Here is a 16,567-nt window from a genome sequence, read left to right on the forward strand (position 1 = left end):
CACACACACACACACACACACACACACACACACACACACACACACACGGTTTCAACAGCTACAACAAAGTGGGAGTGGGATAAGAATGGTCTTAAAGGAAGCCTGGGATAAAGATCACGCAGAGTCTACGGTTCCCAGTGTTGCACTCCAAAGGCACAAACTCTTCCCATGCTCAACAGGAGTGTTCCCAAGGCTCCGGGTTCCATATTGACCTTGTCTCCCTCCACAAGCCCCCAGCTACCACTCAGCCCCACTGTAAACCTACGTGCAAACAGTCTCTCGCTTCAGGTAATCCACTTCGGTTGTCAGACAGGCCCCTTTTCTGATCTCGACTTCGGATCTCTGGGCTCACAGCACTGATAAGCATTTTCAGGTTGGCTGTGGGTGTCCATGGCTCTCCTTGGGAGACTTCCTTGGGTTTGGTTGGTGTGGTTAAAGGGCCCAAGTCAGGCTGGATCTCAGCCAATACCACGTTGGCCTTCAAGGACTCTTGCAGGGGGCTTTTCATCAGTCCCCTTTTGTGTGGCTCAGAAAAGAGGTTTTCCTGGTTTAGAAGGAATTAATAACTGAGTTCATTGTAAAACAGAACCTATCAGAAAGCTTTCTGCCTTTAATATTGATCAAGTAGGTTAAGAATATCACAGTGATCTCTTGACGTACTTTCCTTTTTTGCTTGAGACAGGTCTCACTGTACATTCCAACCAGTCTGGAACTTACTATTTAGCAACAAGCTGACCTTAAATTTACAACCTCCTGCCTCAGCCTCTAGAGTGCTGTGATTACATGCATGTCCCACTATACCTTGCTACTACTGTCTATTTAATAGCTAAACTTCCCACTTTTAACTTGGTAGAAACTGTGGATCTAAATGCCTTCACCTTGTGATCTAAGAATTTAAACTAATAAATAATGTTAACTACAGGTTTTATTTTTAAATTCTATTTTGAAAAATGAGGGTTGTAAAGGTAGTTCAGAGCTCACTCCCTTCCCTTACTAGAACCAATCACTTCAAGTAACTGATCACTTTTAAATTCCTGGAAGTAGTCTCTGCTAACGCTCCATCCAGTAAAGGCTTTCAAGGCCCAAACCATGCTCCACCTAGTGGAGTGGCTGTACGCAGTGAATGCTCACTGGCAAATCAATGACCAGGAACAGGCTCAAGCAGCCAACATGAGGGTACCCTTATGGTTAGGGCCTCCTGTCTACCAGTAGGACTTCTGACCAGAAAAATCTGCTTTCAACATCAACTCTTGAGGCAGATGCAGAAAATGGGACTAAGGGAAGTAAAGTTAGCCATTTAGGGCCTCAGAGCTAGTTCCTGCTATGGTAACTTAGCACTTACCTACTTAACTGGTAAGTTAGTAGCAGTTCATAAGGCTAGCAGTCTGGGCCCCTTTCACTTTCAGACACTAGGCAGTGCACCATCATTCTTAAAGAAACAAACTTGGAAGGCAACAACTCAGAGAACAGAGATACCCACTGTTTCCTCAGTAACTTTAGGAGCATGGGTTAACAATCCTCTGCTTACAACCATGAAACTAAGGGCTCATCAAGGCTCTCCAGCATGTATTTCTGCTGAATCTGCTACTTAGCAGAAGAGGATCCCAGGCAGAGGGAAGTCACACGGGCTTGGCACCTGAATTTTCAGTTCAGTATGGTGCCCTCAGGAGGTGCTGACCCAAGGATGGGGTTTCAGTGAAAATTGCCAAAGACAGTATTTAGCTAACATCTAAAAGCTTCTGGGAGATTTGTCATAAACAGCATTCTCAGGCCCAGTAGGTTAAAAAGCTGACATTTTAAAATGTTATCTTACAAAGAAATCCAGTATCAAATGATGACCTTTCTGAATTCCAATGATTCATGTAAATAACATAACATTTCTTTAAGTACTAAAAAGACAACTTCTCCCATCTATATGAAATTTATACTAAACTTTTGAAACAAAAAGTTTACTTTAACCTTGGACAGCCCTATTCCTCTTCAAAAATTAAAATTCCCTTCTAGATTTCTGTAAAAGTTAACCAAAAGGATACAGCATTCATGGCTATCAAACGAAAAACTTAAGGAAAACTTATTAACGAAAAACTCAGGATGATACTTCATTTGACATTGCAACAGTGTAGACGGAACTTTAAAAATACCTTTTGGTTCTCCATTTTGTTAATTCCTCATACATTTAGTGTGTCTTTAAAAACGAAAAATCTGAAGTTCCTCCCAAATTCCAGTGGTTTAAGTAGTCCAATCGATTAAAGTTTTTTACTATCCTTAAAAGAAAAAAACAGTAAAGCGAGAATTAAGAGTCGATGAACAAGATTCACGTACACAAGAGCCTCCGGAAACAAAGAAACAAAAAAATGACAAACCAGGTTTATTTTTGCCCCCTCGAGGACAGATGCCTCTAGGCAGTCCGCGCCAACAGACAGCAGTAAATTCCTCCATCAAACCTTTCTGTCACGAGACTTCAAGCAAACACAGAATCTGCAGTGACAGTCCTCTCTCACGTTCAGAGATGCCCGTAGCAAGCACCCACCTGTGCACTGATCCGGGCTGCGGACGGAGCGCACGAGCCCGGGTTCCGACGGAGCACACACAGAGCCTGCATCGGGGGAGATGCTGAAGTTTCTCGCCTGACACACACGTGCACAGGCTCAGAAGGAAAGACTTGTGAAGTTGCCTGAGAACAACCCTCCAATTCAGCCTCTGCGCTCTAAACGCACGACCGGGCATTTACAGAGAGCTTTGGGATTTTGACTCCCTTTTTCAGGATTCTTTCAATACGCGAAGTACTGGGGCGAGAGAGGGGTTCCCTAGATGCCGAAATCACCGCGGACGCCTATGCGCACCGTAAGCTGCGCTCCGGATCCCAGGTACAGTCCCCTGCAGTAGCCTGCTTCCCGCCGGGCCCAAGCACTGGCTCCTCCTCCTCGCCAACTGCACCGCCCCCGGGGGCCGCCAGACAGCATCTCACGGTTTCCAGGGCGACGGCTCCCAGCCAATCAGTAAGCCTGGCGGAGGCCTGCGATTGGCTAGAGGTCCCCGAGGCGGGGCCGGACCTTCCGCCTTCGATTTAAAAATTTGGCGCGGAAAGCGGGACCGTAGCTGGCACCGCCCCCGAGTGCGCGGGGCCGGAGCGCGGGCGAGCCCCTCCCCCGCCCTCTGCGCGGGAGCTCGGCTCCTCCCCACGGGCCCCGGCAGGGCGGGAGGCGGGAAACGGCCGCCTTCACCCTGGCCTTCCCGGGATCCCACAGCCCCGCTGCGACAGTCTGCTCCCCACTCACCTGTCAATCCTCCTCCAGGGCTGACGGTCCGGGGTGGCCCCGAATTCTAGCTGCGCGTCTCAGGGAGCCAGCGCGTCTCAGGGAGACTCGCTTAGCCCCGCCGCGCAGAGGTGGGTGCCGGGGAAGGCACCGGGGCCGGGGCTGGGGGGCCGGCGGGCGGGCCGCGGGAGCGTGGCTGTCCCGGAGCAGTCCAGCCCCCGATTTGAAATTAACCCGCTCCCGGCGCGAGCCGCTCCCGCGGGCGCGGAGCCTCCCCTCCCCCACGCCCGCTCTCCCGGCCCGGGGCCCCGCGCGCCAATCCGCGCCTCTGCACTGCCGCCGCGGCGAATCAGGCTGTAGGCACCGCCCTCCGACCCCGCCTACAGCCAGACTTGGGGAAAAGTCCTCAAAAACTTTTCCTTTTTCCTTTCTTTCGTTTTTTCCCCATTTTTTTCTTTTTGCACACACCCTTTATCCGAGATCGAAGTTGGGGGGATGAAATTTGGCTTGTCCACGGCTGGCTGGCTGGGACTCGAGGACTCCCCGCCATCCCCAGTTTGGTGCCACGTCAACCGGTGCGCAGCCCCGGGTCTGCTCACCTGCCCTCTGGACCCTAGAGAAACCCTTCTCTTTACCACCCTTCGCATGACCGCTCGGCAGCTTCTGCCCCACAGCTTCCAGAAACGAAAAAAAAAACAGTATGAGGAGGAAAGAGCTTCGTTGTCCGAAGCCCACGGATGCGGGACGTTGGCGGATCTCTGAACACGCAGGTGTGGGAGGAGGCAGAGAAACTCAAAAAACCCGCCAAGCCTGTCCCCAGTGTCCTGCGTCTTCCGATCCCTTCTCTTTGCTCTTTCCCGCTTTTCTTCCCTTTCCTTCCTTTTACTTTTATGAGCCTCTGACATCGGCTTGGTATATCGAACAGGTCTAGGGAACTTTAGAGTTAGGAGACTTATCTCGTCAAAAACTCTCATTTAGCAGAACTGGAAAACGAAGCGCGGCACCCCAGCTCTGCCTTTCCGTGCTCGACTTTTTTTGCACCGCCTTTGCCTTGTAACATTTCCCCTTTTCTGATCACTCCTGAGGTCGCCTGAACCGCCTGTTGCCCAACCCGCTTACATCTAAGATTGTGGTTTGGGCTCTTCCTGCTTCTAATTTTGTGTCTTCAGCCTCCGAAAGGGCTCGGGGCCACGCTGTCCAAGTCCCATCATTGAGCTTGGCCATCAGTAAACTATCCATTGCTGACTCGAAGCGAGATACTGTGTTTTCCTGGCGGTGGTTAGGGCGTGGATGCCATAACTCCGCCGCGGGATCCAGGTGCAAAGGGAATGCACACTGGGCGGAGGTCTACGTGATGAGCCAGGGTCTTCTTCCTGAGGGTGGCTTCCAAGATGCTGCCACATCTTCGTGTCTCTGTTCAGTTCTAGTAGCTGTCAGAAGCTCGGGTGCTCAGGGTCGCCCATGTGCTCCCCAAGAACAGGATTGGACTTGCGTTCAGGTGCTGTGCACAAGGGGCTCTCTGGCTGTAGCATCGGATGTAAAATAAAGCCCCGTCATGAGGCAAGATAGGGTGCTCACAGGACAGATAAATCTTACTGAGCAGGGACTAAATTTAAACATATCACCGAGAAGTAGTGTGTGGGCTTCTGTCTAAGCCACTTTCTGTCAGGTTACTCATCAACTATCAGTGCTTAGAGCTCCGAAGGATTAAGTGATGCTCATCTTATATCTAGAGCCAGAATTCAGGACCTCCACCCTACCCTCAACTCCCATCCCTTGTCATTTCATAGATCCTAGTGCCTTGCCTCAGAAAACTCTCAGGACAGAAAAGTCAATGGCTTGTAGTCCAGGTCACAGTCGTTTCAAGCCCTCCCTCAACATGGGAGGGAAGGAGAGATGCATCATTTTTGTTTAACAGTGGCTGCTCTGTCAGTTGTAACCAAAGTCGTGGAACAGGATGCTTCGAAGAGAGGTTTGAAGTCTTGACTCTGTCAGTCATGAGACCTTGAAAAGGAAGCAAGAATCTGGGGATTTAGCTCAGGGCAGAGGGATTACTTGATAGGCTCAAGGTGCCAGGGGTCATCTCCAGCATCATGACACAAGTCTAGTGTGTCCATTTGAAGTTAGGTGTGATTATAAAAGAAAGATGACCACAGAAAACCCTCTTGCTTACTGTGCAAATGAAGAGTCGGAGGACAAGCTTGAAGTCATTTTTCTTACTTCCCTATCAAATCCCTTCAAATGATTTTTAGTTATTGATTATATAACCCAAGAAGCTTTCCTTGCCTTTGTGTCTGGTCATCTGAGTTGCACAATAGCTCATATCTCACAGAGCTAGGCCAGTTTTTCCACCCCGCTGTCACTCTTCTGGGTTGCACAACTCCGAAGGTTGTGTAACATATTCAACAATAAATAAGGTATTATGAAAAAAAAAAAGATATCAAAGGTAGGGGGACTATGGATGTCATCTGAGGTACCCAGAGTCAAAGGTAACCTTTGGGGTTTCCGAATCATGTCCTTTCCCATCTTCATGGGTTTGAGAGGGGCAGCCAAGCCCTTCTCCGATGGCCAGGATAGGATGAGAGGCTAAGGAAATGTTTTCCTGTTGGTGGGTTCTGAGACCTCTCTTTTTTACAGTCCCTTCCTCTGAGGTCCTTCAGTGACTAGCCATATGTATTTCTGGCTTTGTGTAGAGATTGGGGTTTAGCCTTTGCCATATGTGTTGGCATATCCACCCAAAACCAGCTGTTGGGAGCATTAAATTATATAAACCACCACAACTGTTCACAACCAGACCTCAGCCCTCCCTGTCCCTTGAACAAAGGTGGTTACTCTGAATAAATGGTGTCAAACCCAAACTGAAAGTGTTTCAAGGTGATGAACAGGAACAAGGGACCTAGGAGATGGGAGAGCTGGCACTGGTCCTGGGCTTGCTGGCTAAGGAAGCAGGGCTTGGTCAGAGCTTCTCCTAGCTAGAGCCGAAAACCTGCCTGTTATGCTTGCTGTGGACAGCTCCTCCCTGAGCCTGGGCACATATCTGCAGCTAGGGACTCAGTTGCAGTAGCTGCCATTGCTGCTGTTTATTGAGCAATTACTGCCCCTGCAGTTTTAAGATGCCTCGAGGAAACAACATAAAATTCTAAAGGCCCCTTTACAGAACTGGAGTCTGAATTCTGTCATTGTGTGAGTGTGCATAGAATCTAAAACGGTTATAGAATTGAGGTCACATCCTCTTGTGCTTATCAGTAGGATGGAAGGACAGTTTTCCCAGTTCCAGGACACTGCAGAAGTATGTGTACAGGTTCTGGGGAGTAGGGGTGGGGATTGACCACACACACACAAAAATTGCTAATCAGAGCAGAATCCCTATTACCTCCCTGATGAGCCATTCCTGCTTTTTGCTTAAAGCGTGGTGGGAGGATCATCTGTGTGGATTCCCTCCGGCCAGATGCCTCATATCCTGTTGAGTGAGAATCCCTATTCCTGTAGTTGCCCTTCTACTATGGACTCCTCCCCCTGACCCCTCTGTGTGCTCCCAGAGAACAGGAGAGAGGACTTTGTCCTCACTTGGTTTTCCCAGCCTCTAGCCTGGCCCAAGGAAAGGGCTCCGTGAACATCGGTTGGTTACGGTTCCACCTTAGAATGTTATCCTCCCAAGTAGTGAGGATGCTTTGCTTCCCCTCCATCTCACTATGTGAAGTGTCAAGTGCAATTGTGAACAACACCAAGTGCTCAGTAAAGTGAGAAAGTGACTCTCATAATGACCTGATTAAAAACGGTAGAGAGAGCACCCAGTTGTGCGCACAAACATCTTCTTAGCTAGATGCTTTTCATTCGCTAAAACATATCTGAATGTCTGCCTCTTGCTCAGGAACGGGGACTTGTGTTCAGCATCAACTTCAGCATGAACTGGCTTCCCTTGGATCCCAGTACTAGATCCAGATCCACTTAGTCATGCTCCCTTTCTCTTTCCTTCTCCAGGGATGTGAACCTGTTTTGTACAAATCATTGGCTTGTTTGGGTTCTTCAAAAGTGTGGCTTCTGATTCACTGGAGGCTGCTGTGCCCCTACCATCCCTCGCCCCTGAAGTGGTTGCTGGCTTTGGCACAAATGAGGCTGTTGAACCTAAGTGTGTCCTCTCTGGCCTTGGACCTGGGTGCTGCAGAGAGAAGGCTGGTTCTGATGGCTCTGATGATCATGGCCCTTCCCAAATGAGGTTCTAGGCAGTCACCAAGAGCTTTAACAACCTATTCTTGAGCAGATCTCTTGCTCACTCCCCAGCCCTTCTGAAAACCCCTTTTGGTATGAATGTGAAGCTCTAATTTGACTATCATCCCCCAAATGCTCAGGTGTGTTAGAGTTTTACTTTTCACTGCATCTCTTTGTCATACGGTTAACAAAACAGGATCTTCCCTTCCTTCTGTAGACAGGACACTCGGGTTCAGTCTATGCATCCCAGCTGATGTTCAGTGAAAGCTCAAAGGGTTTGTCGATATGGAAACTAGTTGAGAAGAAATCAGTGGTCTCGGAGCCACAGTTAGAAACCAGCTGCATCTGGGTTTGTCCAAGTACTTTTGGAATAGGCTACACTTTATTACAAATTCAATCTTTGGAATATGCTGCCACCATTTATTGTTAGTTGAACTATATACAAGATTGCTGGGGTGGGATAGATCAGGGGCAGAGTGCTTGCCTAGCATGCGTGAGACTGTTTGTGGGCTCTATCCCACCAAAATAATAATTTTATTCATAGAGGTAGATGTTCGCCTGGGTTCAGTTCCCAACAACTCCAGCTCTGGAAGATCAAATGCTTCTTTCTGTCTTCTGAGGTCACTAGCATGAACATAGCCCCCAACCCCCCCCCCAATTAAAAAAACAAAGCATAGGGTTTGGAGTAAAACAGACCTTGCTTTTAAAGTCCTGTAATTATTGTTACAACTTTGTAGACTTGAACACTTTCTCAACAACCCCCATACACATATATTAAAGGGAAATTAAAACATACCCCTGAGAGGGCCTTACAGGAAATAGATGAGTTAGTGCGTGAACAGCACAGTATTTAGCATATGCAAATACTCAAAGAAAACTGCTATATATTGATTGCCTTGTGTAACCTAATCTAAAGCAATCCATACACATGCATATCTGGATTTGTCTTTTGTTTTTTTAAGTTTTAATTACCACAGAGATTCCTTGTAGCCAGATAGATCATGTCCATGGAGGTTTAGCCCAGAAACGGTTTCTTCTGACTGGCTGCCTCTGCATCCTCTGCTCCTTCCCTACCTCCCACTATGTGCCCATTGTGGGAGGATATCCAGTGTCTTGAAGCCTGGCACCCAGAGGCTTTCTTTACATGTCTGAAGGACTTAATATCTAGGAATGCTTCTGAAAGATAGCCGGAAGAACGCTTTAAGATAACATGTTCTTACCAGAGTTAGTGAGTGGGTTGAACTTGCCTGCCTCATTTGTGTTGGTCAGTGTCCTTCTTTTCTGGGTGTTGTTCTGTGCTTGCTTCCAGAACACAGACACTTACATGCTGCAAGTACATCTCTGGCCCTGGAGTTGGAGTCTGTGGCTACTCAGAATCCAAAGTCCCCTTCTCTCACCTTTGCTTCAGCACCTACCAGGTCTAGGACCTCAGGAAAGCTCCTGACCACTCTGAGCCTCAGTATCTTCTCTCTGAAGGCAGCTTCATTGGCAGTGTGGGAGTCAAGCAGACAGTGGGGAGTGAGGGGGGGGAGGTCACTGTTTGGAAGCCTTAGTTGTTATTTGTTGATAAGGAAATCATCTTAGCCATCTGATCATGTCCCTTCCTAGCTCATTAGTTCTGCAGAAGGAGCTAGCGTTTGTGTGGTCTTAGACTCTTCTGAGCGGCGATTGTCTGCATCTGACACAAGGAAGGCTGATGAGTTAAATCCCTGGACCTTGCTCAGTTCGGTACTGGTGCGAGGCTCCCTTGGAAACCAGAACACACTAGGTTTTGAAGCCTAACAACCAGGTTCCATTTGTGCCTTATAGATGGACATCTTTCAGGCCAGTACAGGATCGTCTCAGACTGTTCTTGATTTTTTTTTTTGAGATTATAAGTTTAATTGCTCTAAGCCTCCTTGTCTACCCCTCTTTACTCTCCTGCAAATTCATGGTCTCTTTCATCGATTGTTATTATGTGAATATTTGTATTTATACATATAGATTTATACATTATATAACCTGGTGGGTCCATCTAATGCTACTTGTATGTATATTTCAGGGCTCACCATTTGATAGACACCCAGTTGGTATGTGTTTCCCTGAGGAGAGTCACCTCTCCCTCTCCCAGCTTTACTCAGTTGCCTGTACTTCTCTGTGTAGAATTGAGAGCTCATGGGCTTGTCCTTATGCAGTTTGGCATGTCCATGGGTGTTGTGACTTTTTTTTTCTTAACTAGCAGCTGTTTGACTCAAGTGGGTAGTCCTGCAATGAGAGATCAGCTGGACGGCAAAAGTCTCCAGCAACAAAGAAAAATTGGAAAGTATCAGGTCAGGATTCTTGCCTATAATTTCCAAATTCTGTGGTAGGTCCCTTGTATGGAATTTCCAGTGACTAAACCACAGTGCTGGGGTAGAGCATTGGTCCCCTTGGGTGGGCTCTGCTGCTCTCAGGGAGTGGCAGCCGCCACCTTTCAGGCTGTTCTGACCCCAGGCTTTGGGTGTGCAGCTGTGTCAATAGGCCTTTGAAGTCCACATACACACCGGATGACTGGTCAGCAGCCCCTGGGACCGTCACCACAAACTCAGTTACAAGAATTCATAGAAGGCATGTGGGAGGAAGCTTTGCTGGAGGAGTTGGAAACAAGGAATGACAGACATATGAGAACACAGCAAAAACCTACCCAGATTTGCAGATCCATTCCACAGGGGTGGCTGCCAGCCGCCCCCACCCCATGCTCTGCCTTCAGGTCTACACAGTGATCTGGCTTATTTCATTATGGCCCAAAGAAGCATTTCTGTAAGGCTTAAGCAGGATGACAGTTGCTGATGAGCGTCAGGATCCGGGAAAATCTTCTGAGTCATCAAAACATGAACAGACAGGAGCAGGACAACCGTAGCTGTTAAACTTTTGGTGTTCTGCATTTTCAGACATTCTCTTCGAGCTTTCCCGAGCAGTGTTTTATGTGGCAGACCCTGCCACAGGTACGGTCACATCAGCTTCTGCCGGCTCAACCATTTGCTGTCTTTTGCCCCTGAGAAGGTGGTAGTTCACATTTTACAGAGACAACAGAAGCTCTGGGAGGTTAGAACCTGGGGAGGGACCAGCTAGCCTCCTGCCCCAGGAAGAAAAGAGGGCTAAGTTCAAAATCACAGTCTTTCCCCCACCCCCAGGCAGCGTCTTGCTGCAGCCCCACTCCTAACCCCCAGGGAGTGGTTACAGAGTTTGTTAGAGGTCCAGTGGTTTAAATCTGTGTAGTTCAGACTGGCCTTGAACTCATAATAATCTTCCTCCCTTAGACTCCTGAATACTTGGACTTGTAGGTATGTGGCACCAGGCTGGGGCTGTCTTTCCCTGTGCAGCCACCTGGTTACTGAGTCACATCCGTTGGTCTCGGTATCCCTGCATCCTGTCTTCGCTCTTAACCTCACCAGCACACTGGACCAGTGCAGCGGCCTGCTCCTTCACCAGTAGGCTCTCCACCCTGTCTGCCCAGCCTGGCCAGATCCATCTTCCTATAACCCTGCATGTGCCAGGCACACTGTGCAGAGAATATAGTCTTGACGTGGGCTCTCCCTCCCGTGTCTTCACGCTCTCTGAGCTCTTTACCAGGTTTACCTATCCCTGTCTGTGATAATTTAAAGTTGCCTTTGGTTTTTTTTTAATGCTTTTTTTGGTTGTTAGTGGTGGTCTTGTTTGTTTTTTTATTTTGGAATCTTTGCTTATGCAGTATCCTTTCTTAAAATGTTGCACACCCTCCTGCCCCACAGACTTCTCTGTTCAGAATGTCCTGGCCAAGCTTTGGAGCAGCAATTTTCTTTTTTTTTTTTACTTTTCCTTTTTTTTCATTTTTTCTTGGTTATTTTATTTATTTATGTTTCAAGTGTTATCCCCCTTCCCAGTTTCCCCTCCACAAGCCCTCTATCCCCTTTCCCTCCCCCTGCTTCTGTGAGGGTGTTCCCCCACCCACCCACCCATTTCTGCTTCAGTGCCCTAGCATTACCCTACTTTGGGTCACTGAGCTGCCACAGGACCAAAGGCCTCTCCTCTCAGTGATGCACACTAAGGCCATCCTCTGCTACTTATGCAGGTGAAGCCATGGATCCCCTCATGTGTACTCTTTGGTTGGTAGTTTAGTCCTTAGAAGCTCTGGTGGGGAGGGGTCTGGTTGGTTGATATTGTTGTTATTTCTATGGGGTTGCATACCCCTTCAGCTCCTTCAGTCCTTTCTCTAACTCCTCCGTTGGGTCTCCATGCTCAATCCAATGGTTGGCTGTGAGCATCTGTCTCTGTATTTGTCAGGCTCTGGCAGAGCCTCTCAGGAGACAGCTATAGCAGGCTCCTGTCAGCAAGCATTTCTTGACATTAGCAATAGTGTCTGGGATTGGTGTCTGCATATGGGTTGGATCCCCAGGTAGGGCAGTCACTAGATGACCTTTCCTTCAGTCTCTGCTCTACACTTTGTCCCCGTATTTCCTTTAGACAGGAGCCACTCTGGGTTACAAATTTGGAGATGAGTAGCCCCATCCCCCAACTGGTGGCCTTGCCTAACCTCTGGAAATGGTCTCTACAGGTTCTCTTTCCCCTTTGTTGGGCATTTCAGCTAATCTCATCCCTGTTGGGTCCTGGGAGCCTCTTGCTTTCCTGGCATCTGGGACTTGCTGGTGGCTACCTCCAGTTACCCAGCCCCCACTGCTACACACCTCTGTTCAAATTCCTGACCCTCTGTATATCATCACTGTCTCCTTCCACACCTGATCTGGCTCCCCCTTCTCTCCCTCCCCCTCATCTCTTCCTTCCAAGTTCCTCCCACTCTCTATCTCCATGAGTATTTTGTTCCCCCTTCTAAGAAGGACTGAAGCATCCACATTTTGGTCTTCCTTCTTGAGCTTCATATGGTCTGTGAATTGTATCTTGGGTATTTCGAGCTTTTGGGGCTAAAGTTTTCAACATATGGGTTGTGATCTTTTTGGAAGGTGGGACAATCATTTCACAAGGGTCACATATCATAGATTTACATTATAATTTATAGCAGCAGCAAAATTATAATTATGAAGTAGCAACACAAATAATTTTATGGTCGTGGGTCACCACAACATGAAGAAAGAACTATATTAAAGGGTCACAGCATCAGGACAGTTGAGAAACACTGAGATAGAAAAGCTTCCTGTAGCTGCTTTAGGGGAATGATCTTCCTTCAACATTTTGTAATATTTGAGCAGTACACCTCACGTGCTGCTTCGGTGTAATTATTTGTATCCCAGAGTTTATCTCAAAGTGAAAATGAGGTGTGTGTGTGTGTGTGGTGTGTGTGGGTGTGTGTGTGGTGTGTGTGTGTGCATCCTAGTGAGTATGTGAGCATGTCCCAGTGGATGTGTTCTCTAGTTTTTGTGTATCTCTGGTTTGTGTGTCTCTGTTCATGTGTGTTTGTGTGTGTGAACCACTTTGATCATTGTCATAGTGCAAAGAACATGGTGGGTCCTTTTGAAATGACTGAGCTATGGCTGGAGGAAGCACAGTAGTGAAGAACAGTCACAATACCATGAGTGAGTGATTACTGTTGCTGACAGTGTTCTTAGTTCTAGTAGCAGGCATCACTCCTGTAAGCCTTGCAACAGCCTTGACAGGTAGGTGGTTGTGGGTCTTCATGGCATAAATAGGAAACAACCTTGTCCTCAAAGGACTAGTGATGGGTTCAGGATTCAAGTCCAGGTCTTCTGCCTTCAGAACCCCGGCTCTCACTGCCACTATCTCCGTTACTTTTCTTATTGTTGTAACCTGACTAGAGAAAACTTGGGGGTTGAAGGCATTATTCTGGCTCATGGTTTTGAGTGAGGGAAGAGTCCAAGGAAGGCATGGCAGTGGGAATGTGAACAGCTAGTCACACTGTGTACACAGTTAGGGAGCAGGGTGTGAATACTTGCTCCCTTTCTTTTCTTCAGCGTGAGGCCTCAGTCCAGGAATGTGCTGCCCACATTCACAGTGAGCTTCTCCTTCACAGACCAAACCCTCAGAGGTGTGTCTCCCAGGTGATTCCAAATCTAGTGAAGTTGATGTGAAGATTAAACATCCCACTACCTCCCCTGGGGTTCTTTGCCTCTGCATAGAAAAGCCCAGCAGATTGATAGGCATGCTCTCAAAATGGCTACTTTATAGACTCAGTAATCAGCATGCACCTTGGGACACTGCAACAAATGCACAAGATCAAGGAAATGCACAGAGCAAGAATAACAGCCACGGGATGTCTGCAAAATTGAGCTTGGGTAAAAAGGGCAGAAAGGAAGCATGCTGACCTCCTGAGATGCACTTTATCTGCATGCAAATTGGTGATCCAGTATAGCCTGCTTGCAAGAGTTGATGTTCCCGGGGTGGCAGGTGCTGTGTGAAGGTGAAGCATGTTTTCCACATCCTATAAAGTGTCCTGTCTTCATGCAGTGGTTGGATTGCGGGCTTGGCATCTCTATAACCTTCACCTTTGGCATGAGATGGTGCCTTTGGTTAATAATCATAATCTTCCCAGTGCATGTACATTCCCTGTGCCTATCTCTCCTGTCTTATAATTAACTTTTATATTTCCCTCAACTTCACAACTCAATCTGTGAACCAGAGTGACTGCAACCCTGTCTTTATCTAATTTAGCAAGATTTTCCTGCACTGCAATTAGACTCACATGTTGTATGATCAGCGTCCTTTGCTAATTGCATAATTCCTTTGGAGCCTAATCACCACATGCAGCCTTCATTATTTTAACTGTCTGTGTGATTTTCTGTTGGTCGTGAGCTGCATGTAGAATCTCAGGCAGTGGCATCCGTGGCCACACACCTAAAGGTCTTCTGGAGTCAAAGGTAAGGGAGGAACTGTCTTCCTGTGTAGTGAAGAAACTCAAACAAGAATGTCAAAGGGCTTTGCCTCTCTCAACGGCTCATCATTAGCAGTCATGGAAGATGTGGAAGGATGAACACATCTGCAGAGAACAACACTCACTCTACCCAGTATGGAGACTCATGAATAATTCAAATGAGGCCTGACAATTAACTCAGAGCTTGAGTCTGGACAAAATTAGTCTGGGTCTAAAAGAAATCAGGTGACAGGCCAGGAAGGGTCCCAGGATACTCTTGAAATTGTATCCTTCGGTTACTGTTTAAGGCTCCAGGCTGTTCATTGCCAGCAGATGTGTCATTGTAAGGCAGGCTGTGTTCTTTCCTCTTCTTTCCCCCCAACCCCAACCCCCTTGTGAATTTTTATTATTGTTTCAGGAAGCTAGGTTAGAAGAGAATAGAAGCCCTACTCCGGAGTTGGGGATCCGCAGGGAAAGAGAATATTGTGCTGACATGAATCTAAGATGCAACTTCCTCAGCTTGCTTCTTTATTTGGCTTTTTAACAATAGGCCCAGAAGGGCTTATTTGAATTTGCAAATTTGTTGAGCTCCGGTCCCTGTACTGGAGTTCATGCCTCTTGACCCCAGACTTGGGCCACTATAGTGACCTATTAGACAGTCCAGCGGCCCAGGTTTCCCCTGACTCCTGTTTCTCAGCACCTTGCCAGTGTTTGGAGTACCCAGGACAGCCCAGAGTGGAGAGATTCAGAGGCTCAAGCCTTGACCTTGGCTGAGAGATACATGGGTCAGGGAAGAGGGATCCACCAAGATAGAGAAGGCACCACTCCCTAGGGAGGAGATTCTGCACTCAGGATTTAAGAAATGCCCTGGAACCTGCTATGGTGCTTAGCCTGCTTAGGACATTACCTAGTGGGTGAACATGTGCACTAGCCAGGGCATCACGAGGTCAAAATGATGTAATAATTTAATTAAAATAATGTTTTTTAAAATGACGTTAACAACCTAGTTGCTGGCACATGAAGCTCCTGCACCAGAGAAGATATATGGCTATCAGACACCTTCTGCTATGGATCTTGTTTGTTTGCCCAGAAAACAAGGTCAACAAAGGGAAACATTATGAACCACTGTGGCCAGAAAAATGTGGTCCAGAGGTGTGCAGGGACTGGGGAGACAGCTCAGTAAGTGAGGTGCTTACCTTGTAGGCAGGAGGACCCTAGTTTGATCCCCAGAACTCTTTGCTACCATACCTGGTAGCAAGCATGTATAATCTCAGTGCTGGCTGGGTGGAAACTGATAGATCCCCAGGGCTTGCTGACCAGGAAGCTTAGTTTACTTGTCAAGTTTCAGGTCAGAGAGAGACCTTGTCAAAAAAGCAAACGAACAAAACGAACAAGGTAGACCACATCTGAGCAATGGTACTCAAGGAGCTTCTGGCCTCTATGTACGTGTACATATGCAGTTTTATGTATGCAAACATGTGCACATACACATATAATTATACAAAACAAACTGGATATTCACCTCTGCCACATTCCCTGAGCTGGAAAACCTGTGTGCTTGCCACTGGGTATGCACCACGCTCTCACATTAGCAGTTGGTGTGCCTCTGTTGAGGTACTCACCGCCCTGTCAGATAGACACACCCGTCAGATTCTCCTGACTTCTAATCCAGGCCAGAGTGCAGTAAATTCTGGACATAATACATCCTCAGTGGATTGGATGCTGGTGACTTGTTAAGCCTTCACCATGTCTGCAGGCTGAGACGACATATGGACCAGACAAAGAAGCTTTGCAGTACTTTAATAGCTGGGTGTGGAATCACACCTATAATACTAACAATTGGGAGATAGAGGCAGAAAGATGCACAAAAGTTCAAGGCCAGCCTGGTCTACAGTGTTATATAATGAAGCTGCCTCATAAAAAAACAGAAGTGTGTGTGTGTGTGTCCATCCGTCTGTCTGTGTGTGTGTGTGTGTGTCTGTGTGTACACAATCTAGTGGAAATGTAACCTAAAGTCTAACAAATCAAAGAATGACTAAAACGTAAACCTGTTCAAAAAGCCAGTGGCCAGCTGGGGAGGACATCATGGGCCATGGCTGAATTCTTCACACAGCTGTAGAATGGAGACAGATTCCATAAGAAAGCAGGTGTGTGCACATATAGGGATCTCTCTGTAGCCTCTGCATGGGGTCAAATAATACCCCAGCATGATGTTTGTTTGGGGAACTGGTAGCTATACCTTACCCGAACCCCAAGTTTTTATTTTACAAAGGATTTTCATGGT

The 16,567-nt window shown here is 47.4% G+C and overlaps 1 protein-coding gene across 3 annotated transcripts in view; it reads right to left on the reverse strand.

Annotated features, from left to right (window-relative positions):
* Positions 1-3,370, reverse strand: part of E2f8 (E2F transcription factor 8) — a 15,286-nt gene extending 11,916 nt beyond the window's left edge. The window contains exons 1-3 of one of the 3 annotated variants that reach the window (XM_028787451.1): positions 3,279-3,370; positions 2,142-2,264; positions 266-544 (exon numbers count right to left, since the gene is read on the reverse strand). In XM_028787451.1, coding sequence (XP_028643284.1) covers positions 266-544; positions 2,142-2,156 — 294 coding nt within the window. In that variant the 5' untranslated portion in view covers positions 2,157-2,264; positions 3,279-3,370. Of the gene's footprint in view, positions 1-265; positions 545-2,141; positions 2,265-2,363; positions 2,504-2,530; positions 2,630-3,278 lie in introns of those variants that run through there. The other 2 variants (XM_028787450.1, XM_028787452.1) reach the window with 2 other exon arrangements.
* Between the last annotated feature and the right edge of the window lie 13,197 nt (positions 3,371-16,567).

This window comes from Grammomys surdaster, unplaced genomic scaffold (genome assembly GCF_004785775.1).
Source record: "Grammomys surdaster isolate TR1022 unplaced genomic scaffold, NIH_TR_1.0 125635, whole genome shotgun sequence".
NCBI lineage: Eukaryota > Metazoa > Chordata > Mammalia > Rodentia > Muridae > Grammomys > Grammomys surdaster.